At 37.9% G+C, this 26686-nt stretch overlaps 1 protein-coding gene across 4 annotated transcripts in view; it reads left to right on the top strand.

The window, feature by feature from the left end:
- BLNK (B cell linker) overlaps positions 1–26686 on the top strand; it is an 83942-nt gene that overhangs the window by 52418 nt on the left and 4838 nt on the right. For 2 of the 4 annotated variants that reach the window (XM_066554499.1, XM_066554500.1), the window contains 19 exons: positions 1819–1884; positions 6943–6999; positions 9073–9122; positions 10073–10113; positions 10952–11108; positions 12241–12410; positions 12878–12959; positions 13714–13794; positions 15230–15255; positions 15781–15809; positions 16150–16245; positions 17016–17058; positions 19954–19981; positions 20277–20349; positions 20859–20889; positions 21860–21902; positions 22575–22653; positions 23066–23097; positions 26047–26126. In XM_066554499.1, the coding sequence (XP_066410596.1) occupies positions 1819–1884; positions 6943–6999; positions 9073–9122; positions 10073–10113; positions 10952–11108; positions 12241–12410; positions 12878–12959; positions 13714–13794; positions 15230–15255; positions 15781–15809; positions 16150–16245; positions 17016–17058; positions 19954–19981; positions 20277–20349; positions 20859–20889; positions 21860–21902; positions 22575–22653; positions 23066–23097; positions 26047–26126 (1264 nt within the window). The remainder of the gene's footprint in view (positions 1–1818; positions 1885–6942; positions 7000–9072; positions 9123–10072; positions 10114–10951; positions 11109–12240; positions 12411–12877; positions 12960–13713; positions 13795–15229; positions 15256–15780; positions 15810–16149; positions 16246–17015; positions 17059–19953; positions 19982–20276; positions 20350–20858; positions 20890–21859; positions 21903–22574; positions 22654–23065; positions 23098–26046; positions 26127–26686) is intronic. The other 2 variants (XM_066554503.1, XM_066554504.1) reach the window with 1 other exon arrangement.

Below are 26686 nucleotides of genomic sequence, written 5' to 3'. Positions count from 1 at the left end.
CTCTCTTCTTTTCTTCTGTCTCTCTAAGATCACAAATCAGACAGACAGCTCTTCCTCAAACTTTTCAGTTGTTTCCTTTTATATGACCTGGCACTTCAAGAAATTTCAGCCTCCAGCTGACTGGACAGACTGGTTTTTGCAGCTCATTCAACTCCATGGTGGAAGGGGATTCCACTTGAACAGGAGATCAGCTGTGCTTGATGGCTTCCTATACTTCCCACTTAGTGCACTGGTTATCTGTTTACTCTCACAGGCTTCAGACAAGTTAAATTCTCCAGAGGCAGCAAACAAGGATTTCAACAACTCCTACAAGAGCTATGTAACTTTAAAAGCTGAAAAAATTCACACTAATGCATATTAGGTACTCTCTAATTTATCAAAGTTGTAACTAGAAATCTAAATGCCTCCATAAAAAGAGAAAAGAATAAGAGACACAGATTTTTAAGAAATTTGACTATGTAAAAATGGGAATGTTTTCATTTCAGTCCATCTGCTTGGAAGAAATATCATAATAGCAACGGTCCATGTAATTTCCTAATTTAAATGCACCTTTTTTAGTAGAAATATGTAATAAAATGATCTTTTAAACTATAGCCTTATTCAAGACTCATGGAATATCCATGATGCTCTAATCAATTCACCTAAATGTGATCAAATGAAAAGCAAATTAATTCAGGTACTTGTACTTATCAGTTTTGTGTTGGATCTTATTGGCATGCATGTGTGAAGATATTTAGCAAATAAATGACATAGAATAAAACCAGTAACATGGAAAAAGCCCACCTTTTTTTAAAATAAAGTAATAATTTTTCTAATGTAAGGATATTGGTGTCACTGATGAGCAATAAGCGATATTCAGATAGAAATCTACAATTCGATTTTTGTTGGTGAGTTCTATCTCTAACAAACAACAAAGGAAATGTAACTGATGCTGACATCCATCCCTAATTGAAGTCTGGCAAGCCTTTTTGAAAGAAACACAAACACTTACAAGCATTCTCCCCAAACTAGAACTAAACCATTTAGATCTCCTCTCATTCTTTTCATTCCTCATTACTTTTCATTTATAGACACTGCCAGGTGCCAGCTGGGGCACAGCACAGAAACAGCAAACTGCAGATGATGGCTATTTCTGATGTTTCAAGCAGAACCAGAAGCTGAATCTGTTAAGAAAAAAAACCCCAACAAATAGAACAGAAAAGCAGAAGTTCTGAGCTTTTCACCTCAGATTTAATGTATCTGGTTAGTTTAGATAATAATTCAAGCTACTCTTATATATGTAGTACATTGTTGGAAATTTTGGAGCATTTTGCTGTACACCTATTTCTCACATCTATAAGTAATTAATTTCTTTAAATTAGTAGGTAACATTATATCATTTTGCTATAAATTATCAGTTTGAGTTTTCAGCAGGAGTTAAAGATGTGCTTGTGAATTATTTGTCCATTATTCTCATTATGTTTAAGTGTCCCATGTATGGCCAGAAATTAGAGGGCATCACCATTAGAGCCTTGCAGAGTTTTGAAGTCATTTCTAGATAAAATGTCAACATTTAAATATTCAAAACTAATAATTTAGGCAAGGATTTTTTTCCTGATGCACTTACTCTTAAATTGATTGTTTATACCGTATTTAATTGTATTCAGAAAGATAACACAAATAATGCTAAAGAGTTCTATAAAAGGAAGGAAAACTTCATGTACAAATGATTTAACAATTAAACTACTTATTGAAGATATATTGAGCATATTTTTCTTAATTTATATTAATGTTCAACCACTTAGTAAATTAATGCTGGCTTTGTTTAATATCTTACAGGAAGCTTCAAAAGATGGTGCATGACATCAAGAAAAATGAAAGTGGGATAATAAACAAGTTCAAAAAGTAAGTTTGCAATGCCAATCCCTAGTTTTATCAATGTGAGGAAGTTTGGATTATGAGCAGAGTGGTGTGTGGTACTTTAGTCACGGGACCATTGTCATTCCAGAGGGATGCACTTCTGTACATGGAAAGAGCTTTGGTTCAGACTGCAACCTGCAGAATGGTCATCAGTATTAAGACTATCATAAAGGAGTTGCAGAACTGGAGTCCAATGATAGGTTCTGTTTGTAGCCTTGAAAAAAGCCAGTATTTGAGTAAAGAGCCTTTTTAATGTTTGCTGGGAATGGTCATTGCTTGTTGTTTGCATGTCTGCCTTTCTCCTTAGGCAACTGTTCAGGCTTCCCGCTGCAATTAAGTTGAATTTGAGCTCCACCTTGAACCAACTGGTCAGACATCATACTTAAAATTCCCATAAAAATGCAAAGTCCTCCTGTGTTTCAGTCTCATAAAACAAAACCCAGCATTACCTAGCACCCTTATTCTAGTAAGACATACTGAACAGCATGCAGATTGTGTCATGTGCATGAAAGTATTTTAAAATATTCATATGTATTTATACATAGAAAGAAATCCCAGTAATTTTGCATCCTTGTCAAATGAATACACTATTCACTGTTTCCAGACAAACATCTATTTAAAGCAATTAGCTATTTAGCACACTTTTCTTAATGCAACAGCTCATTTGCATTGAAATTCCATTTGGATGTGATTTTCTCATTCAGATGTGTTTCTTTACTTGGGTCATTGGCAACAAAAGTATTAAGTACTTTTAGAAGTTAATTACAACACCTATCTGCAGTGTTTCCAGGACAACCATGTTAAATTCTAGAAATACAGCTCCTGTACATAAAAGGCACGTGGAAGCATTGTTTTAAATTGTTTTTAAAGAGGGACCGTGATGGCTGAGTTCAGGGGAAGCAGCTGATTCTGGGTGTAGCTGCAGTGTTCAGTCAGCTGCTGGCAGCAGCAGCAGGGCCCTGCCAGGTGTGGCTGTGCAGGAGCTCTGGAGAGCCAGGCTGGCTCAGCCCGGGCTGGGCTGGTGTTTGTGGGCAGCTGCTGGAGCTGCCAGAGGAGGGGGACGCACTCCCAGGAGCAGCAGGACTGCCCAGCTCTCCTGTTCCCCAGGCAGGAGGGGCAATCTTGGCCTCCTTTGTGCTCTCATTGCCACAGCTGTGTTTTCTGCCCGCAGACATTGAGCAGGCTCTGATGGTCAAACACCTGATCTATCAGATAGATTTTGGAGATAATTTTTTTCCTGTACTCATCCTCTTTCACGCTAAGATTGCTGCAATTCACAGTTAATCACAGTCACTTGCTATACTTATTTCCATGGAAGCACAGAAGAGAGTTTCCCATAAAATGGCCCTCTTTCAATTACTTGGGGTTTTAAGTAAATTTGTGTTTTTGTTTTTAGCAGGGTGACCATTGTGTTCACCACCCATCTACAAAAATCTCTTTTTCACCTGGGACCTGCTCACAGGGAAGAGCTGCTAGGCTGTCCAAGGCTTTTTGTGGAGTTTTGGAGGGGAGAGGGTTAGAGTTTCCTTATAGTTGTTGCTTTTTAATAAAGGGTGGCTTCCTACTTCACAATAGTTGTTTAACTCTAATTAATAATATTCCAGTGGACTCAGTTCAAAAGCCTCAGAGAGGAAAGATGACAGAAACAACAGAAGCATCTAAGGTTTATCATGTGAGGCTACAAAGTAGCCTATAGTAGCCTGAATGTGAATTCTGTTGTTAATCAGTTTCTCTGAAGCTGGGAAGGTCATCATTAAGTGTCAAAGATTGCCCCTATAGCACTCTAATTCTTTGATTCACTCAAGATAAATATATATATAAAAGAGCAGACTCATAAAAACTCAAAGTATGACTGCAGCACAAAGCTCACGTCACCTCTCTCAGTTATAAGAACACAAGGTATAAAAGCATAATAATCTTTCTGATGTTACTGTGATTCATCTGAGTCATAATAATCATTTTTGCAGCTATGAAGATCAGAAATTTAATTTTTAAAAATTGAAGAATTTCTGATATTTGCACATGACTTCAGAGTTCAAGTCTTGAACCCAGCACATAATGAGACTTGCAATAAAAGCATGACAGCACTGATAAGGATATGTACAAGAGGTGCTAAGCTTTACAGGATTAGAGCTGGCTTTGTTCCTTACTGTGCAATCTTTGGGGGCTTTTTGTAAAAACAAACAAATCATGGTTATCCAGATGATCACTACTTCCAATTCAGTTAAAGGATTATTTTATTAAATGTCAAGGTTCTAAACAAGAGACTAAAGCAGGAAAAAATTTATTTAATATGGATTTTGTGTAGCACAGATTCATCCATATGTTGGGAAAGAAAATCAAAATGAAACCTATTATAAGTAGAAATAATTTTAGAGAATTCAAATAGTGTATGTATTCAAATACTTGCATATCTGAAGCCTAAAGTTGTCACCCAGATATATGCTGTAAGCCTCTGCTACACAAATTGAAAGAATTATCAAATATTCGTGAAATGCATTAGACTTAGTAGCAGTATTTGTTAAAACACTTCTAAAATCTGGACTGGCTCCTGATTATGCAGAAATGTAAAAGGTCTTGCATCAAAATCTTTGCTATCCAGTCTAGTTCATCTGTGGGGTGCAGGTGGGGAGGAATTCATCTACTATCCATGTGTGTCTTAAAGGTGTGGGGAAAGCAGGCTGAGCAGTCCTGGTAGCAGGAAAGAAATAGAAAGCTTGTTTTTTCATTGCTTAAAAGTTCCTGTTTGTTCCCCATTCCAACTCAGCGTTTTCTGGCAGTAGAAATATTGGCCACTGCAGGGTAGCTGTCACCTGCTTGCCCTTTATCACATGCAAAGCTGTTTACAGCCCTGAGTCCCAGATGCTGTGCAGATCACAGTGTCAAGGAGGATCATGTACTCAGGTGTAGAAGCAATGAGTGTAGCCAGCATTGGATAAACAATGAGAGCTGGGGGCATTTTTTTCATACTCACATCCTTGGTAATACAGAACAGGGAAGCAGAGAAATCATAGGTTTCAGAATGTAGGATGGTGGCCTGTGCTTGAAACATGCTGTCAAGACAGAGCACTCATCTGTGCATCATAAGCTTTAAGCCTCAAGGCTTTGTTCAGTGGAATCCTGGCTCCACTGAAGTTGGGTGTTAAAAGTCACACTGCATGCACAGCAAAGTCAGGACTTCGCCTAAAGTTTTGTATGTGCTGACCTACTGTGTTGAATAAGAAACAAGAAGTTCATTTTATTCTCCTTGTTGTAATATCCCATCCTTCACAAAGCCATCAGAAATCATGCGCTTGTACTCTTGTTTCTGACTGCACACTCTCCAAATGTGTCCATTTCTCAAACATTTGCCATGTGACCTGGAAAATGGAACAATGATGCTTTACCCAGCTTTTTAGTTGGGTAAGTCTTTGCTTCAGATTTGTGTGGTCCATTTTTCTATCCCATTTATATTTTAGGCAGAAAAATAATTGTGTCACTAAATGTCTATTCAACCTGCATAGCTACAACCAAAAGACATTCATGATCAAACCCTTGGCAGAGGGAAAAGTGGTATTTTATGAACCAAACAGTGAGAGAAAGTACCAAAATCAAGCTCTACCACACTTAGAAAAAGAAAACAGGAAAAAGTATAGTACCTAATTTTAACTGTTATGCTGAAGAAACATGAAAATTACTGTGTAACTGAATAGAATGTTTTGAGTGTCAGGATTTTTATTACTATAACTGCCACAGCATATTGTAAGAACATGTGTGAAAGAGTCGTAATAACAATTTCAAAAAAAATCCCTTTCAGTTTAATTTTGTCTTGTACCATTTCTGCACAATTCCAAATGCAAACTCTTCCACTAGGAATACACAGTTCAGGAAAAGTTTATCTGTTCTCATCACACCTTTTGGACGTCTGAAAATGTTTCTGGCAAAGTTCAATTAATTTATTGTGTAATCACAAGTGTGATGTTCTAGTGCATGTAAAGCTAATACATACTATAAATACTCAGGTCAGAAAAGATGCCAATATAATTTTCGTAAAAACTATTATGTTAAAATGGTTCCTAACAAGGGAGTGGACTTTAAGCAAAGGACTTTTGAAAACAAGGAGTTTTCAGACATATCTTTAATGCGGGGGGGGCTGAGCACAAACATTAGTAGAGAAATGCACCATGGGAAAATTTAAGTGCTACATGTAAAAGTCTACTGATATGTATGTTTGATTGTTTTTCTGGGTGTAGCCTGTAAAAACAAGTGTTGCTAGAGCAAAACACCCAGATCTCTGCTGTAGTTTATTTTAAAATTCTTCACTTAACACAGGAAAACAAAAATGTGCTACAAATTCTAAGTAATTAATATTTGCAGCTCCTACAGGACCATATATGTCAAAAAAGTTAAGTACACGCCTAAATGTTTTGTTGGATCAAGCTCAGCATATTATAGGGGGAAATCTTGGAATCAAATAAATTGTTTTAAAATGGAATAATTTATTCTCTTAAAAGCTGTTCTGAATTTCTGTACCCTGCATTATATTCTTATGTAAGAAGCATCTATAACATATGAAGTGTCTAAAGCGCTACCTGGTTATTTGTTGAAGCTCCAATATATGTGCTAGGATTAAATACATTTAAATATACAAGGTCAGTTGGATGGCATTTGATCCTTGCAGTCCCTTCTCATTAACTTCAGGGAACAGGACAGAGCCAATTGCCATTCTGCAAGGATCTGTGTGGACAGTGAGGTCAGAGTCTGCAGGAGCTGGGTTACCACGCCTTGGCGTAGGGTTGTGTCTTTTGAGCTTGTGTTGTGGTTTGCATGTTGGGTAGAGCTCTGGCTCCTGTAAAGTGAAGCTCCAGCTGACTTCAGAAGAGCCTGGATTCCAGTTCTGGCACTCAGAAAATCATACCAGTACCATGAAAACTTCTTTTTAAGTGGATTTGAATTGTAGAATAAATAACGTATTTGAAAAGATTCTAGCAAATATACATTTGGCCGTGAACTGTTTCAGCTCTGTGACAGAAACATTATTTCTTTTCTTCTATTGATATTCAGGTTCCAAAATGAACAAGTGGCCTTAATTTGCAAAACTGGGAAAGATACTTGGGATCGGTATGCTCTCCATAGCTGCACATGGCATGATAGGCTGCTTAGACACAGACCTCTGTTCTTCCCTTGTGTGCTTTCGTTATAACGTATTTACACTTTCTGCCAGGGCCACTGCCAGGATTTACAGGGCCTGGTACCAAGTGTGGAAGACTTCTCTTTAGCAGCTTAGAAATGTGTGATATTGCTTAAGCCATGTACTTTATACCATGACCCAGACAGCCTCTTACTGTTGCCTCAGTTCCACTATTTTCCAAGTCTCCACCATTTCCGAACAACTCCTGGCAGACATGTTGCAAAATACATCAAGAGATCTTGGTCTCCCCTTCCTAAGATGTGAGATGAGCCCTGGCAGTGGCCCTGGGATTTTCTTTCTAACATGGCTGTGCTAACCTGGACAGAAGACCAGAGCAAAACTGTTGAGAATGCTTTTTAGTTTACTGTTTGTACACTGAGTTACATTATATTTCAGGAAGTTAAAACCTCTGAGGAGACAGTTGTCCATCATTAGTGTTGTTAGCCATGAACAAAGCAGGCTAACATTGCAAAAATAATCTTCCTGGTTTGGTTTTTGTTTGGTTTGGGGGATTGGTCTTTTTTGAGTTTTAGCAATACCCGCACCATTTATTAATTGAATGATTCATGTATGGGGTGTTTTTGGTGACTGTCTGAGCAACAGAATTCCATTAATTCAACCCAGAAGTAGCCAAAGCATTTCTCAAAACAGACAGGAAAATTTGTAAGTTGATGTGGTAGTGGCAGCCTGCCACCACCCTGAGTAAAATGGTACCTGAACAATGATACCTAGGCAGCAAGCCTAAATAGGACCTAAATATTGAGTGTCAAATTCTTGTGGTAAAGCAACATTTGTAAACACTATTGCTCAGAGATCCCAAAAAAACATTTTACATTCTTTGGGGATGTGTTTTTTAAAATTATTTGCTTATTTTTGAAATGAATTTGTTAGGACCTGACTGAAGAATGAGTGACATCATCAATTTAGTAGACAAAGCTTCAGGTCCACGGTGAAATCTCGTCAGTGCTACAAGGAAGCTGTCAGACAATGTTCAAAAGTCACTTTAAAGAATAATTTTAATGTAATTAATTATCTTAATGTTTTATCTGGCTACTAAAAACAAAGGGTTGTTGTTTTTTCCTTCTGCAGAGGCATCAGTCTGGCCTGTGATGCCACACATGCATTGTTCATCTTGACTTTAAACCCAAATTCTTCTCTTTCATTACAGGGTAGTGAAATAATTCAACTGACTGTAATTCAATAGTAATACTCTTTGGACAGCTGCAAGTTAGTAAGGAGGAGTATACATGAATACACACACACACATATGTACATATATATATATATATATATATATGTGTGTGTGTGTGTGTATGTGTTTACACATATGTGTACCTCTCCTTCCTAGAGATAAATATATATATATGTGCACATACTTATGAACCTACCTGTATAGCCAAAAAGATCCTTTCAATATTTCTACAAATCAATCATCTTTTGATTCACTTGGTATGTGATGCCATTGTAACAGTTTTTACCAAAAAAGGGATATAACATCATAACATAATAAAAAGTATTATCTTTCACTGAGAGACCTGGTATACATTTAAATATTAGCCATCAAATAAAGTGCATGCAAAATTATTTAGTTCTAAAAATACAAATGGAGAATTCCACATCACTTTCTTACACCATAGTCTTAATAAAGCCTCTGTGAACCTGAACAGATTTTAATCTTCTGATAGATCATAATTTATTTCTGCCCCCATCTTATCTCTTTCTGGAAATGAAGAAGACGTGGGGTGAGCAAAGAAGCTCTCCTTTCAACATGTGTTCTTAGTGAAAAAAATATATTAAATTCTTAGTTTCTATTTTATTATTTTATCAGTTTCTAGCTTTTGAAAGCATTCTTCTGCAGCTATTTGCTAAGCATCTGTGATGGTAATCTGTATTTCTTTAGCTGCGGGTATCTTTAGTTATCAGCTTTTTAATGTGTCTGGCTAATACTCCTTTCTAATGAATGTTAATGATGAGATCATAAATGTAATAATTATAATTTACAGCCTTAAAAAAAAGCCACCACCAAGTCTGCCACAAAGGGATTATGCTTCAGGTAAGGCTGTATTAATGTAAATTTAAACTGCATGTCTGTGTTAATTTGCTATCTATATGCCTAACAGTATTTCAGCCATATAGTGCCTCATAATTTGTTTTTAATGAGAGAACAACATACCATTATCAACAACTCTGAAGGCAGTTCACACCTCTGAAATGAAAGGCAAGAAAGAAGTTATTAATTATGCCAGCATAAAGAGTAGCAAGTAACCACTCTTTCAAAATCAGTCTTAATCAGAGTTCTGTATCTAGGCTGCTGTAAAAATGGAGGAGAATTTGCATGCAGCCCCTCCTTACAGAAACTGTGAAAGTAAGAACAGAAGAAGTTGAACAAATGCATCATTACAGATTTAAAATCTTCATGCTATTAATGTAATGATGACATCATGAATTATCTTAAAGGTAGAATCATCATGAACTATCTTAAAGGTAGACCTTTACTTGCTTATCATACAGCACTGCCCACAAACTAGTTCATGGCTGTTTTTACAAGTTAACAGCCATCTTGTTAAGATAAGAATAGAAGAAAGCAGGACAGAGTTTGGAACTTATCAGGTAACTGTTCCCTGTTTAATATAAACACTTAACCAACTTTAACCAGGGCCCAGAGGTCAGCAAGAGTTCCATTATCTAGAAATTGGCACCCCTACTTAAAAATGAGATGCATTAACGGGACATTGTGGGTGAAGTGCATGCTCTGCTGTTCAGACCATGCACAGTTTGTCATTTTCTAATGCTTTTCCAATTGTTCTGAAATAATTTGTCAAAAATAAGCAAAAAGGCATTTAATTTACTATTCTGTCCAAACAGCTGTGTTGCTCAGAACTGTTTGGAAATTTTGCTTGCTTTTTTAACCGAATATGATAACTATAGATTGAAAAACCAACCTAAGACAAACATTTATATTCACTGTTCTATCTCCTTAAATAACTCTAATGTTTGGTTTAGAACACGCAGACAATGAAGAGGAACAATGGTCAGATGATTTTGTAAGTACATATTTTGGGCTAGTAGGAGGTTACTGTGGCAACAAGTTAGCTCAAGAAATAATAATAAAAGTTTCTTTTAAAATTATCTACTTGTGGTTGAACTAAATACTATTGAAATGTTGTTATTTTTTACCTCAGTTTAATTCACAAGTAGTCACTGATTTTTAGCTACCTCAATTTTTTACATTCAACATAGAAGTACTTTCAGAAGCACAGTCAAGGATTGCCATGAACACTAAGTTTTTGGATAAGGAAGCACATGGCATCAATTTGAGGGACCTTCTAAACTGAACAATAATTTCAGAAATCAGAAGAAGGTTTTATTTGGGGCAGGAAGGATGGGAGGGGTGAGGAGAGGAAAGCCACTTCTTACTAAAAATGAAAACTTCTGCTAAGATTTTAGAAAACATTAGAATGAAGCAATTCACGGCTGTCAGCCATGTAAAGTAATGGTGCAGCTGTCAGCCTGAAGTGATCAGTCTCCTTCTGGAGTCAGATCATGAGTACCCCTTTAACTGAAAAGGGAGTGGAAGTGACGACACACACTGAGATCCACCTGGCTGGATCTAGAAAGGAACTTTCATTCCTTCCTGTCGTGGGAAAGGAAACAAGCTATGGTCCGTAATTTGAAGACTGAGCTCTTGAGGTGAAAGGACTCCTTGGAGATAGCAAAAAGACAGGGAGCTCCTGTGAGGAGCAGAAGGGGAGGAGGCAGGAGTGCCTCTTTGCAAGAGGAAGCACAAAACGGGAGTGTGATGTGTCTCTTCAAGGGTACATTGTTGTAATTTTGTGTTCTAGAATGCTATGAGATGAGAAATGGGGAGTTGTGTCTTTCTAGGACAGTGATTATGAAAATCCAGATGACCATTCTGACTCTGAGATGTATGTGGTCCCCAGTGAAGAGAATCCTGATGACAGCTATGAGCCACCTCCAAGTGAGAAGGAGAAAAAGAAGATTCCCTCTGCATTCCCTATTTCTAGGGGTGAATATGCAGGTAGTTATGGAATAGTTAAGTATGTCACCTTGATAATTGCTTTTTGATCAGTACCAGAAGAGAAGAGGTCCCAAATGCACTAATCTGTCCTTTTCTCAAGAGTTTGCTTTTAATTCTCGTACTCAGATCTTAAGCATTCAGGGGTATGATTTTTTTTTTAATTACAGCATGAAACAGGTTAGTATTGCCAGTAGTGATGTTTATAATTTTAATATAATGTGTCCTAGAGACTGTGATAGACATCTCCTATTGACAAAATTCAAGGAGAGGTCTAGGAGATAGTATTAGCTTGAGGCTCCAAATTAATCCACATAAATTGATGCAGCAATTACTCTTAAGCTGAAGCACATAAGACTAGACAGGTCCCTTCTTAAACTTCTCTGTTTCTCCAATCATTATTCTCAAAGCAGTAAAAGAAGTAGCCCAAATATTCACTCCTTCAGAATTGGTACTAAGGATGATAAATATCCTAAAAAACAGGACAGGATCAAGATTTTATTTTCAACAGTCCAGTATAAAGGGATTTTTTTCTTTCTGATTTGATTCTTTTCAACCATGGATAGGTTGCATTGAAGTGAATGAAAGTTAGCTTCAGTTAATGAAGATTTGAGACATGGAGAAAAGAAACATTGACATGATGCCTGCTTTCATTTTTGTATGACACCAGACTGTTACTGGTTGTAGACTATTCATCAAAGTGTTAAAATACCACATATGTACTCACAGAAGTTTATCAGCCCTTCACCTGTGTGTTCTTTGAAAAGGGAAGGACTTGACACCCCAGAGAACCTGGCATAATTCATGTTGCAGTCCCACCCACTGTCATTTTTTTCATGCCTCATATGCACTACACCACCCAGCCAGCACCTTTTCCCCAGGGAGTTGAACAGTTGTTCTTACAGAAGCCAGTGCCTGGGCACCTGCTGCACCAGATACAGGCGGCCAGGCTGCTACCCTGGGCAAGGGAACAGGACCTGTTTACACACAAATCTCAACATCAGGTCCAGCTGTGCCCAGGTCTGCCATTTGACTTGTGCTGCAGCCACAGCAAAGACTTTGCACAAGCAGGAGAAGAAAGTGCAGAGACTAATGTAATTTCTACTAAAATTGTTGTTTTCTGCCAAATGAAAAGACAATCGCCCCAGTCACCAGAAGCTTCCTCCCATCAACAAACCTCTCCCAACTACACCCAGTCCAGCCATGTCCAGACCAAAGAAACCATGTGTGCCATCCATGCCATTGCCATCTCCTGCTGCAAAACCAAAAGTGCCACCTAAGCCTAAGGAGTGCAGTGATGATGAGGTAAAGTTTACAGATATATTTGTTATAACTGTGTAAATGTCATAGCGATGCCACGGGCTGGTCTCTTCTTACCCTTTGTAGTACAAATCATTTTGTACATCACTAACAGTGACCTGCAAGTATCACACTGACTCCTAGGGGATATCTGCCTGCACTGAGCATCAAGGAGGCTCTTTAGACCATGGAATAACTCCTGATCATCCATAACAAGCTGCAGGCAGTGGGGAAAGAGTAACCTCAAAGGCTCCAGGACCAGAGGGAAGGGAGGGCTTCCACACACCAGTGGAATAATTCAATAAAGGGATTTCAGTCTTTGGGATTCCCTTCCACACAGGATGATAAATGTCTGAAATAGGAGTCACTGTGAAATGGCAACTATTGTAAACTGCTGCCAGGGCTTCAATCCAAACAGTTTGATGGCATGATGGACATTTAACTGAGAGATTTTTGTCCTGCATTTCTCATAGGATAACTACATTGTGCCAGTGGACAATGATGATGATAACTATATTCAACCCACAGAAGACAGCATGTCACTACCTACAAGATGTGAGTTTAGTCATTTAAGCCTATAATTATTGCTTTGTTAGGAATAATAGTAAAAAAAATGGGTCAAATTAATGGGTCTGTTTCTAGAGTTCAAAGAGTGGAGACGCAGCTATTAAAGAGATCACAGCCTGCAAAAAGGCAGTTGGTTCCTTTGGCTTATGACAAGGCCAAGGAAAATGATTTTTTTATCTATTGAAAGACATGTTTAATTTCTGCCTCTCTCAGCTATTTCCAAGTCCAGCCCTTGTACAACCAGGAGGCTTCTCATGACATATGACCTGCCTTCTCAAGCAAGGGAGCAGTAGCATTAAAATTCTCTGTTTGCTGAAGTGCTTCAGGAGAAAAACAAGCATTTTTAGATATTTAGTAGATAAAGATAAACTTTGCTTTTTTTTTAATCTCACTTTATATATAAGTATATTTAGCTAGAGGATGAAACTACTACAGCCCAAAGGTGAAAGGTAAACAGAGAAGAGACTGTAGTTCTGCTCTCTGACAATACTGACAGTATCAAACCTCTTCAGAAAGGCTGGAATAATGAATAATCCTTCTCTTTTAAAATGAGAGCTGCTTTCTGACTCAGTTGATTTATTCAAGGTCACACAAAAGGTTGTCATTTGGACCTACTTAATATTCATTCTTATTGTATAAATGTTACATTGTTAGTTTGTAAACAGACATATATAAATATATGTGTATATATACACACATGCACAAATATATATATATGTACATGAATAAAATATGTTTTTAGCACCTGTGAACAGATTTATGAAGACAACAAAGCCAGCCCCCCCTATTTCTCCAAAGCCTTCTCTTACATCTGATATGCAAGGTATGTGAAGCTTGCACTGCTGTTAGAATAAAATAATGTAAAACTGTGAAATATTAAATTATGCCTGATGTATTCACACCACTAACCCTATGACATACTAAAGTAAAACAAAAATATGTTCTCCTTTAGCTTTTCTGTGTTGTAGCAGTTGCTTTGTCTAGCTTGAACAGTAAATCCATTTTAAGCATGAATAAAACTAGAACAAGTTATTTGCCCCAAATTAATTTATTTTTAGTCTTCTGCTCTAGTGGAGGAACACAAATTGATCAATACAGCAAAAAGAATTATAGGACTCAGTATGTCAGTAATCCCATTTCACCATAGGAATCAGGAGCCAATACTTCAGACTTAACCATATAGAAATTCTGTACAGGCTGATGTCTTGCATGGCCTTTTATAACAGTGCTCCCTTTGAGGTTCTGTAAAGAGCAGTTTATTTGGAAAAGAAACAAAAGCAGAAGCAAATAAGAGGAATCCTTTTTGCTTTTGTAAATTCAGATATTCTTGATAATCTCTCTCTTCCAACTTAGACTTGTTTTGCATCCTCAGCCTCATTAATTGCTTGGATGTAACCTTTCCAGACATGACACAGTTCTTTAAAAAGCTTTGCATATTCATTAGCAATGTGTTTAGCTTTAAAGTCAAAAGCTACAAGTCCTAAACTAACATTTGTTATGAATTGCTTAAGACTTCGTGAGTTATTTTCCAGACATTTTAAAATGCCCTTTTCAATCTCAGCCTTTCTGTAAATCAGTGTCGAGCAACAACCAGCTCCTGACAGATGTTACTGCAGAATAAAACATCTCCCCCTGGTGGGAGCTGGGACACTTGAGTGCAGTAAAGTGATGAAACCTGACATGAAATTTACTGAAATAGGATTCTATTTGCATTGAAGAAACTGGGCATAGATGAAGATGGTGGTGTTCTTTTTTCTTTCAAGATCTATAAATTAAAATATACTTGTTCGTCAGAACTCAGGGAGGGATGTTGGCCATGCAAATGAGCCAGTTTGTATTTATGACTGACCTGATTTCTTCCTCCCTGAGTCAAGGAAAGGCTAAATGCTCCTACAGGTGTGATAACACATTTTTTCCAAACTGACCCAGCTTTGCACAACACAAGCATTCATCTTGCTTGCAGCAGGGAGGGAATGAGAAGAAAAACAAAACAATAAAAAGGTTTTGCAATGGGAGGAAACTTGATTAATACAGTGACTGTATATCAGAATTCCTTCAGACTTCACCTGAAGTTTTCCCTACAAGACAGGGGATGTTGCTTTTCCAGGGTGGCAGATTCAAATTCTGAGCAGATTCTCCAAGTTGTTTTTCCGGAGTCAGAAGTATGACTGATACAAATTCAGATCAGCTTTTATGGTAACATGCACTATGGTTTTGCTACACTAAAGAATGCTTTTTATTTCTTCCCTGTCCTGTAGAGGTCTACGAGGTTCCTGAAGAAGAGGTGAGGCCTTTCTACAGTATCACTCCCATTGCCCTCAGGCAGGGTACAGATGTGACTGTGAGAAAAGATTATCAGCCTTTCAAAAGGGAAAACTGGGAACATAACTCTTCTTGCACTTAAAGCTTTCTGACACTCCCTTTTCAGAAAAACTGGCAAACCATTTCAAAAGCGTAAATGGGAAGGGGAAAGTTTCCCAGTCCTCTGTGATAGTGATCCAATCTGTGAAGCAGCAGCCTAAGGGAATGTTTTGCAGAAAAACTGCAGCAGAGGAGCAATGACAGTTCTGACACAGTAATTTTTTTCCCATTTGCTGGTACTGACATAACATATGGCCAAAGCAGATTTACTGATGTTGAGTTCTTGCCTGTCCCATCCTAATGTAGATTACCAGACAGAGCTCTAGTAGAAATCTGTATCACAATGCAAAAATAATATCTTGATGTGGTAACATAAATAGGATCATAATATCTATTTTATGAAATTAAAAAGTGACCAAAAAACAATTCAGTGCATTTTCTCTTACAGGAAAAACCATCACCACCACCAGTAACCAGGTAACCCATTGCTGTCAATGTTTGTGCATTATTTAAAACTGTCAGAAAATATTTTTTCTCATCTAGATACTACATGTCTGGTAATTCTTTCTCTAGAAGAAATACAGTAACAGAAGTAAGAAATACATACAGTAAATATCTCTTCAGATTATCTGCACAAATATTATCAACCATTTCTATGTTAATTTCAATAACCCAAATGTAATACATATTAAAAAGAAATACTCTTAAGGTTACTTATTAGAATTTTGAGGGAGTGTGGGAGAAGACAGAGAGGTTTTGTTTGTATTCACTGTTGTTAAATGTAATTTTCTTTTCTTAATTCACGTTTAATTACTAGGTTCACTAAGCCACTCATGTTCATGCCTGCTCAGAGTACAGAGCACTCCCACATGCACAGCATGACCAGAGAGTCACCGAAGCAGGATAATTCCAGGTAAGTTAACAGCAGCTTCGATCAATAGGAAATATTAGCAGAGAAAAAAAAATTCTTCTCTCTAATGTGTAGACTTCAAACAATAAACAGTTGTCAGGCCACTCAAATAGCTAGGGATGCTAGGACAAGGTGAGAACCAAAAGCTCTCCTTGCTTTGTGAACTTCTGTGTTGAAGGCAGTTTGCCATATAGGTAGGATTTTCTTAAATAACCCTTTAGGGATCCAGTACAGGGATAAAATATCTCTGCCAGCCAGTTGAAGGTCCTATTAGCCATCTCTGCACCCTTGCAAATTAGATGTTTTTGCAGTTGTATAAAATTGCTTGTCAAGAAACTGGGCTCAGTAAATCCATTGTTTATATCCCAAGTCTCTGTCAGAAAAGGGCCAAATCATACTTGTGTGTGCAGCCTACTTCACTCCTGTGTACCCAGAGGCATAGAAAGCTGCATCATAAGCCCTGCCTCCTCTCTAGGTCATTATTTTACAGAGTATGTTATGTGCCCCCAGAAAGAGGCATCCACAATACTCTGTGTGTGAGGGTGTTTGGTGAGGTCCTGTGCAGTCACAGGAGACCCAAGGTCTAGGACAGGAGCTGTTCCAGAGTAGTTCCACACCAAGGGCACAGCATCCACAGAAGCACTGTAGCTGTGCAGAGCTGAAATCAAATCCATTTACTGCAGACCTCCTTCCCTCTAGATCTTAAAAAGCCTATCTGAGCCAATTAAATAAATAAATCTTATTAATTATAACTTACTGTGTGTATTTTTCAGAAATATTTTGCCTCTCCCCAGAAGTCGTCTTCATCCAAAACCAGTGAGTAGTTAATGGGCCACTCTAAAAGAACATGTTACATTTGGTCCTGTGTTTCATATCTAAATAGATGGATTATCTATTTATTATCTGGATTAAATAATGGAAACAGATGGCTGAATGTCAGATTAATGTAATATTGTGATTGTTGCTATTAATCCTTTGGGCAAAAGAGCACTGGACATCTGTATTGATCCAAGAAAAAGTTCAAATGTTTTTTGGGATATATGGGATATAAGGGATATATGTTTCAGTCCACAAAAACAATTTCTTGTACCAGTTGTACTTCAGGAACCTTACTTTAAGTAGCAGAGGATTATTCTGCCCAATCTGAAGCACTTTTCCTTTAGCCTCATTCCTCTCAGATGGTGAATGATTAATGCTTTCTGAAAATGGAAACCTTCTAAAATGTCAGACTGGGTAGTGTGAGTAACCAGTATCACTAGAAAATGCAGTCCTTGAAGGACTAATTACAAGCCTTGGGTCCTAAGGCTGTGTTTCAGCCAGTCCTCTTCTCCCTCTGCCCCCTCTGCTCTTATCCTGTCTGTCCTTTCCACTGTGCTGGGTTGTTTTAAGCAAACTATTTGGAAACTTGTCCAGCTGCAGAAAGGAGCAAAAGCAAATCTTTTTCAGCCAGATTAGCTCCATTAATTGATCTACACCATAGCTCTACTCACAGCTGTACTCTAGTTTGAGAGGGTCTTCCTGAGGAGCCAACCATCCAGAACAGAGCAACATGTCAACTGTGTCAGCATCTGTGCCAAAAGCTGCATGCTCAGACCCTGTCCCAGCCCTGTGCTCTGAATTGTCCCTAGGAAATAATCAGTCTACCAATAACTATATATCTATATATATAGTTATTGGTATATATATATAACTATATATAGAGAAACTAGACACTTGAAACCAGGAATTTGGGGTCATATAATAGGATTAGAAGTTATGGTAACAGTGCAGATGGTATATGAGCACCTTACAGTCTTCAGTGTTTAAATTTCTAGATGTACCAAGCAGTTTGTATGTACAACAGCATTTTAGTTTCCCTTCCACCTCATCACAAAGTTCTTCCCATTTAGATCTGTATCCTGTGGGATTCTGAACAAATCCTAAATGGTGCCAAATTTGGGATTTCTCTTTTAGGAAATAGTTTGATTTCTCAGCTTTTCTTACCAATACAAGAAAAATCTCACATCTCAAGGGAGGATATTCGACAGAAATTCCACTATCTGATCAGCACTAAGAATACTCCTGCTTCAGAACAGACTCAAGTGCCACATTGCAGCTGAAACCTCTCTATTAATGCATTTTCAAAGCTTGCATTTGAGATGGATATGATCCTAGCTTTGCAGAGAATAAAAAGAGACTATCCTTTAGCTGGAGCCACACACTGAGTTACAGCTCCAAGATGAAGCTCCCAGACAAACACTCATTGGTACCATGGGTGTATTCAGCTCCTGGGTGCTTGCAGCTCACCAGTTTGTCACAAGAGTCAGCCTAGGAAAGAGTTACCCAGTGCAGTCTCAATTCTGGGGTCTTTGCTTGTCTTGTAAGTGGCAGCCTTTACAATTTGAAACAAACACATGGTAATGAGCATGATGTTTGTCCAGTGCTCTGTTGTTCCTTTCCATCCCTGGCTCCAGCACACTGGCAAAGCCCAAACAAAACCAGAAACATCTGTTAACTGCTCCCATTCAGTCTGCTGTCAGCACTAACCAGCACTGATCATGTGCACAGAACTGTAACCCTTGTTCCTCTCAAAGGCCTGAGCTGACTGGGAGAAAAAATTTGCCATGTCTCATTTCCCCAACTGCTGGGTGATGGATTACACCTCTCCAGCGAGAGAATGGAGGCATTTGTCACTAACATTAGTGAAAAGCTATTAGCTGGGTAGATGAAGACAGACAAATTAATAACTGGTGCTTCTTTGAAAGATACTTACCAGATGGGAGTCTTGATTCCCTAAAAGTCAAGAAATGGGAGCCAAAATTAAGCCTCTCCCAAAGAAGCCAGGAAATTAGGTGGATTGCTTCAATTCTAGCATGGTGATAAGAGGGTCCACTCAGTTTTCTCCATTCAGTGGAAGATGTGGTTTTAGTATGTTGAAATCTGCTGCAAAATTTCTGTCTTCCAGGTCAGAAATTAAACATGAACCAAAAGGTATCACTGCAAAACTAAGGCCAAATTTTCTCAATACTTACTACAAGCAATCTCAAGATGATTAGAAAGTTCAAAGTTTGATGGTTGCTTAAAATTTTTCAAATAACATCATGAAAGTATTCTGGATACTATATGCCTTCTGTACAAATATTTCTTTAAAAATTACTACAGATACCAAAACCATATTGATTATTCATGCAGTTCTCATTTAATAATCAAAGAATCATTCAGGCTGAGAAAGACCTCTAAGATCAAGTTCCAGCTGTTAATCCAGCACCACCATGTTCACCAGTAAACCATGTCCCTAAGTACCACATCCACATGGCTTTTGAACACCTCCAAGGATCGTGATTCCACCACTTCCCTGGGCAGCCCATTCCATGCCTGACCACCCTTTCAGTGAAAACATTTTTTATAATATCTAATCTAAACCTCTCCTGGTGCAGCATTAGGCCATTTCCTCTTGTCACTTGTAACCTGTGAGAAAAGCCTGATACCCTCCTTTCAGGTACTTGTAGAGAGCAGTAAGGCCCCCCTGAGCCTCCTTTTCTCCAGGCTAAACATGCCCAGCTCCCTCATCCACTCCACATAACACTTGTGCTTCAGTCCTTTCACCAGCCTTGTAGCCCTTCTCTGCTCCATTACTTCTGTGTCCTTCTGGTAGTGAAGGAATTAAAACTGAACACAGTAATTCCTTTTTTAATTCCTTCATATCAAATCTAAACTCTTTTTCCGTTACAGGACCATGAAGCTAACAACAATGATGAAAGTAAGTATTCAGATGAAAACACAGCAATTTAAGTGGGACTGATATGCCACCAGTTAGCAGAATACAGCGTGCAATGTAGTGCGTCAGTGTAAATCTTATCTGTACAGTCAGCAATAAGCAAGAAGTGTTACTGAACTGTTCTCTTGTATTACCATACTGAAAACATGTTAAGAAAAAATTAAAGCAGTGGATATTTTTTACCTTTATTACATTAACACTAAAATGGCAAATGAGGAAAATCCACTGTTCAGATACCACTCACATTGCATACTAAATATATTGCTTGCATCTCTAGGTCAGAGGTTCAATAACACACAAGAATCCAGATTTCCCACTGGAGCAGCTCCATCTCCATTACCAAGGGGCCTGTGAGTACAAAACTATAAAAGTACTTTTTTGATGGGGATGGGTTTAATAGGTGTATTAGGAGCTAACTCCTATCCTTGCCTATAACAATTAGAATTCAGGAATAACATTTATTCCTGTTTGTGAAAGATATCCTGACTAGGTAAAGGCAAGCTGTTATTTTGCTATTTCTGGAGGAACACTGTTTGTATGCCAAGTGGCCTTGCCCTTCACTGCCTGCCACTGATGGCAGATGCTGGCTGCCTTGGCTGATTTAGTCCCATGTTAAGTATTGGACAGAGTTGTAGCTTCCTTGTGCAAGTACCTTTAGTGAGTCCCCACATTGCATCTGATAATAGCCTTATTCCTTTTTTATTCTTCTTTGTTTCTAACTGCTACAAGTATCCAGTGAATCCCATCTTAGACAGAAATACCCTGAGAGCCAATGAAACTGATGCTTAGTTGCTATATGAATCCATACTTACTGCTAAGTAACCATATTCTTTATTTTTCTTTTTCCTCCATACTTCAGCAAGAAAACTTCTAATGCAGTAATTTCACCAGTAAGTTGACTTGTAATTGCATAATCACCCAAAACTTCTATTATATTTTTAATTTATTGTAAAACTTAATTTTACATGGGTTTGGTTACAAGATGAATGTAAAAAATGCTAGGGGAAAGAGTTATAAAGACAGGAAATATTTGGGTGCTATTACACGAATGAAGATCAGTGATCTTTCTGCTCAAGAAGAAAAATATTTTGATCAAAGCAAAGTTTGAATTCAATGCCCTGAGATGTAACAATAAACACAGTGCATGAGCTGAATAAATGAGAAATAGATAGGAATACAGACAATTCAGAAGTATTCCCAGAATGTACAGGGCTGCTTATGGGGAACATGAGTTCATTGAAAGTGATAGCTCAAGGAAATATGCAGGATTTTACCAGAATTTGTTTGAGGTTTTTCAGTAATTCAAAAAATATCCCAAAACTTCTTGTGGCAGAAAGTAAGAGAACTGGTTGAAATTTTCAAAGAAATTAATTCAAAAAATGTTTCAAAACTGGCAGTTTATTATCATTGTTTCAAAATGAAAGCAAAAAAAAATAAAAGTGGAAGATTGGTTCCAGTTTTACTGTGAGCTAAACCAACAGTTTAACTTCCAGTAAACAGAAGAAAATGTGTTCAGGTATTTGTGTGCATAGTTCAATACAGATGAAAATCCAATTTTCATTTTTAAGTATTTGGGATAGACTTCTGATTTTAGGTCCTGAGATAAGAATGAACCATCTAGATTTTAGTTTTTCTCCATCTATTTATACCCACAAGCTGGGATTCTTTCCAAATCTCCTTTGCAAAATCGCAAACTTCAAGGTCATACAACTAGAGACTCTTCACAGAATGGCTATGTCCCTGCCTCCTAATTCTTCCAGGATGTTGTCAATTCTAGACTGTTTCACAAAAAGTATAAATTATAAACATTTGCTACACAAGTGCCAGTTAATACTTGGTTGTCCTTCTCTTTTATTGCAGAAACCATGTTTACCTTCCAGAGAGACCTTAACTGCAAATGAAGGTAAATTTTACCCACTACTGTGAAAAGTTGACATTTTTCCAATTTTTTTCTTACTAAAACATGAAACAAACAGCACGACATTCAAGTTACTGTAGGTTTTTGAGGGGTGTTTGGTTTTAGCAGTTTCAAACTGGATCTGGGCAGCCTCAGTTGCAGTGAGTATCATTGTTCTCTGAAAGCAGTCCCAGTAAAGCTGCTGAGGTTCCTGGCAGGGTAATGTAGCACAGTGATGGACCAGCAGTGTGCCCATGGAGCCCTGGAAGTGGAGAAGGGGGAAGGGAGGGACAGGCTCTGAACTCAGCCAGAACCATCCCTCCCAGAGCCGACTCCTGGCAAGAGGCAGTCCCTGGCACAGGCAGGGACTCCATCCTGGCTCTGGCTGTGGCTGTGTCTGTGCCTGGGCGAGGTGGCTCCAGCAGGAGCTGCTGCCTCGCTCCGGGCTGGCTGCCCTCCTCCCCCGTGTCACAGAGTCCCGCCCAGCCCCGCAGGCATCTGCAGCACGGGTATTTGCCTAGCATTAGTTAACAGCAGCGCAATGGCAGGCTGCCATGTCAGAAAAAAACCCAAATTTATAGTAAAAGAAACCCTCCCTCACCTACTGGGACTCCCTTACCTGGGATAATATATTGCTGAAGAAATCGTGACTCTACCGTTTGTTTTCCCAAACTCCAGAAAAACCTATGGTACCAGAACGACGGCGCAATTCCAGCCAGGAACTTCCACTTCCCCCCCTTCCAAGTGGTGCCCAAAAGTAAGGTCCCTTTCCATCCTCTTGGGAATATTACTGTGCACCAGCTGTGAGAGGCTCAAAGGGGGGCACTCTTTTCACTGGAGCCTCCTTGTTGCTTTTTCAGAGCTGAGATTCCTGAAGCCTCACAGTGGCAAAAAAATAAAACATGGCAATGCATACAAATACTTTAACCATCACCAAAAAGCATGAGGGGATATAATCTGTAATAAGGTGATGGAGATTTAAAACCCATGTTTAAATTCCTACTAGTGGGATATCATTTTTTAAAAATACCTGTATCAGACCCATGTTTCTCAATGAACACATGGGTGAGATGGAACACATTCTACCACTGCATATTTTCATTTTTCATATTATCAGGACTGGGTCCATCCCCTCAGACCTTTCTGTAATCTCTCAACATTTATTTCAGGCCTCTGCTCCAAAAGCCCTCAATTCTGCCAAGTAAGTATAATTCAGTTTTTGAATTAAAATGTGACTAACTTGTAATTTCAAATTAATCTCTGAGTTAAAATTATTTCAAAATACCTTGCATGTTAATTAGTTTGGAATTAATGTATCTGTAATGCATACAAAGAGAGGGTCAAGTATCCAAGATCTTAGCTCAGCTAGTAAAATTAAGGGAGTATCTCAGGATTATTGATGGAAAATGGGTGCTTCATTTATATTTATGAATACTGGAAATCCTAGCAAAGGCAATTTGGGTCATTTCCCATCATAATAAAGATTCCATCAATCTTCCTTGTCACAGAAGAATCTTAAATATGACATTTCTGGGCTGCTCCAGGCTTCTGTTGCCTACAAGACAGACAGATTATTATTACATTCAATTTATTCTTTTTCTACAGAAGGAAAAAAAGAAGGTACTTTTATAATAGCAATTGCTGAAGCTCTTTTCTAAGTAGTGCTTTCCAAGATGGACTTTGTTTCAGTTCACAGCTAAAAACAAATTAGGTAATATGTATATAAACCCTCTTTGTGCAGAAGTGTAAATTAGATTAACATTTTTCTAGTTGCTTGTTAGCAGACACTTGTCTGACCTTCCTGTAAGCCCTTTACTGTACTTATTCAGTCTGAACATATCTTTCATATTGTAAACAGATGGTGAGAATGGCACCTATAAATCTACATTTGGTGTAGCTTAAACTGACATGCTGTTATTAGTGTATCTCTTTCCTGGAAACATTTGCTTGATGCATGTTGCAATTATATCTCCTGTGCTGAGAAGTTCACATTAATACATGATTCACATTAATGCTCTTGACTGATGCACTCAAGCTTGTCTGCTCCCATCACACAACTGATGTGCTTCAACTGGAAGCATAAAGTCTTACTACTCCTGGAACTGTAACTATTCTTCAAGACCATCTAGTGGTAAATGATGCTCTGATTAGTAAACTTTCTTTAGCATAATCTTATTCAGTGCCAGGTCCAATAACAACTTTATAATACATACCACTGGTCCCATAATCACTGATTCCCTTGAGCATAATCTGCCATCTCTTCTTTGTATACAAGCCTAGAGCTAACTTCTGTCTTCATCATTACAAGTACTTCTTTCCCATATGGCACAGTGTCAAATGCTCCTCTGAAGTCCAGATTAAGTACACTGCCACATCCCCTCTTTGTAGAACTCTGTTATTCTATGAAAGAGCTGTAACATTTTATCTACTTGGCTAAAATTCATATTTTCTTGTGCTAGTTGTACCTTTACTTCCAAATCTTGATGTTATTTCCTTCAAATTCTCTCCTAGGGCCTTGTGTTCTGTGGAATCAGGCAAAAAACCCTGTAGATGCTCAAGTCACTTTTTCCACTTCAGGTGTAGCAGTTATGTTTGGTATTCTTTAATTATTTGGTACCATCCTGACTTGAAAATTATGTAAAATAACTGTTACCACCCCTGAATTACATGTGCCAGTTTTTAAAATTTCATAGGTAATCTGGGCCCATCAGTTCAATTGTATAATGTTATTTAAGCTCTGCTTCCAATTTGATTGTAAATTTCTATTTCTGTGCCAGAACTACTATTTGTTTAGTACCTAGATTATCTTTAAAATCAATAAAATTCTTATTGTATAAAGCCCCATCTCTCTTTACTTTTTTTACACACAGCCAAGGCATCTTTCATTACTTATTTTAATATCCTTTTGTCAGGTCTAATTCACTAATCTGACTTCTGTCAGTTCTTGCTTCATTCATACAGTCTACTTTCAGATGTAGCTTTAACAGCCAGTCAGTCAAAATTTGACAGAAAAACCAAAATCCATAATATTGAACAGCCTTCTTCAGGTGATTATTAATTCATTGAGAGCTGGAACTGCTCTCCATAATGTCTCCTCTCCACTTGGGGATGCAGCTTCCAGACAGTTGCATCTTTACTGCAAAAGAAGTTCTAAACGTACTTCACACAATTGGCTTTGTCCTCCAGTTGCATTTTTTTAGTTCTGGTCACTGTATGGTCTTCTCTATTTAGAAAGCAATTCTATTGCTTTCTAAACCAATATCTAAATCAGAATTTTATTAGTGCAGATTTAACAATGAAGTCTGCAGAGCACCATATCCAGAAAGGGTAGCATTTGTTTTCCCTAATAAGTAAAACACACAGGAAAAAAGCTTCCCATAATAACAAAATAAGCATCACTTAACTTTCTACAATGATCTTCTCTAGTATATTGATTTGCATCCAGCTGTGTTCACAAGTACCTATAGCAGACACCTACTGTTGGGCTAAATTATTTTTTTACCAGAAAGCAATAATCCATACTTCTTTCATCATATCATTACTATGCAACACTACTCAAACATTTCACTTCTGATTTCTTAAACTCTTATATCTGTATTTCAGCCCTAGTAACTATTTTCAACTATGCTTTGTTATTCCAATTAAGCATCATAATGTTTTATATTAATTCTGCTTCTCCATTTTGCTGCCTGGACTTCTTGCACGTGTGTACAAACAATTCAGGCAGTCTAAATTGGTGAAAAATTATCCCTGAAAAAAATTCATTTTCCTGACTTGCTCATCTGTAAGACTGCTTCTCACAGGACTGAGAATTACTTGCATCGAGTTCCTGCATGTTCTTATCTATTGCTACATTCATTCACTTTGGTGGTGGAAGAGGTTTTTTCCTGTACTCTGAATCTCGTTCTGGCTAATAACCAAATTGTTATTCAGACTGGTTTTTCCTTCACAAGCAAGGCTACCCTTTGGGCAGGCAAGTGTCCCAGCACTTACATAGGCCCCATCTATTTCCAGTAGAAAGCTTTCCTGACTGATATCAAAGGTCAAGTGTTTCCAGATCTTCCAAAGTAATAATTTTAACAATTCAATTTCTTACATCATAACAAACATACTTTGAAAACTCATACCTGTTGTTCTTTCTCTTTTCTAGAAGTCCCAGAAGCTGCAAACCGTTCCTTGGGTGCTTCCCCTCCCAGCAGCATTTCATCTGTTTCAAGTTCTGCAGACCAGGTATAGTATTAGCTAAATTCATATTACAGAAATCTCCTTATCCTTTATTTTAAAATAGTATTTCCACCTCCTTTCAATAGAAAATTACATTCCTGGAGGGCTTCTATGCCCCCTTTTGCAATGAGGCTTTTCTGTAGCACAAATAATCTGAATGTTAGCTTTCATTAAAACATGCTCAGAACAGGTAGCATTGGAGAGGTTTAACAAACTGTAGAAAAATATGTAAACAGTATTATATTAAATCTTGGCACCCTACCAGTCACAAAAAGCTTTAGTTTCATGTCTTCCTGACCCTCCAGTTCTAACTTATAGCTGTACAAATTGTGTACAGGAAAAAAAAGGTGCAGTAAGCAAATACAATGATGTTGCAATGCCTCCCCTGTGTGTTTTAGTCTCTCCCAAGTCCAGCTCCTTTCTGTTTCTTTAAACAGCTCTCTTCTCATTACAATTCATGCTGTCAGTTTTATGGCCACTTCTTTTTTTTATGTGTTTTGTTGCAACATTAAGCTTTGAATGATCTAAGCAAATGCAAGGTTATTTTAATTTCACTGCTATTCCCC

This window comes from Molothrus aeneus, chromosome 8, assembly GCF_037042795.1.
Source record: "Molothrus aeneus isolate 106 chromosome 8, BPBGC_Maene_1.0, whole genome shotgun sequence".
NCBI classification, from domain to species: domain Eukaryota; kingdom Metazoa; phylum Chordata; class Aves; order Passeriformes; family Icteridae; genus Molothrus; species Molothrus aeneus.
The sequence above is the reverse complement of the archived record's forward strand: the minus strand, read 5'-3'. Positions and strand labels throughout refer to the sequence as shown.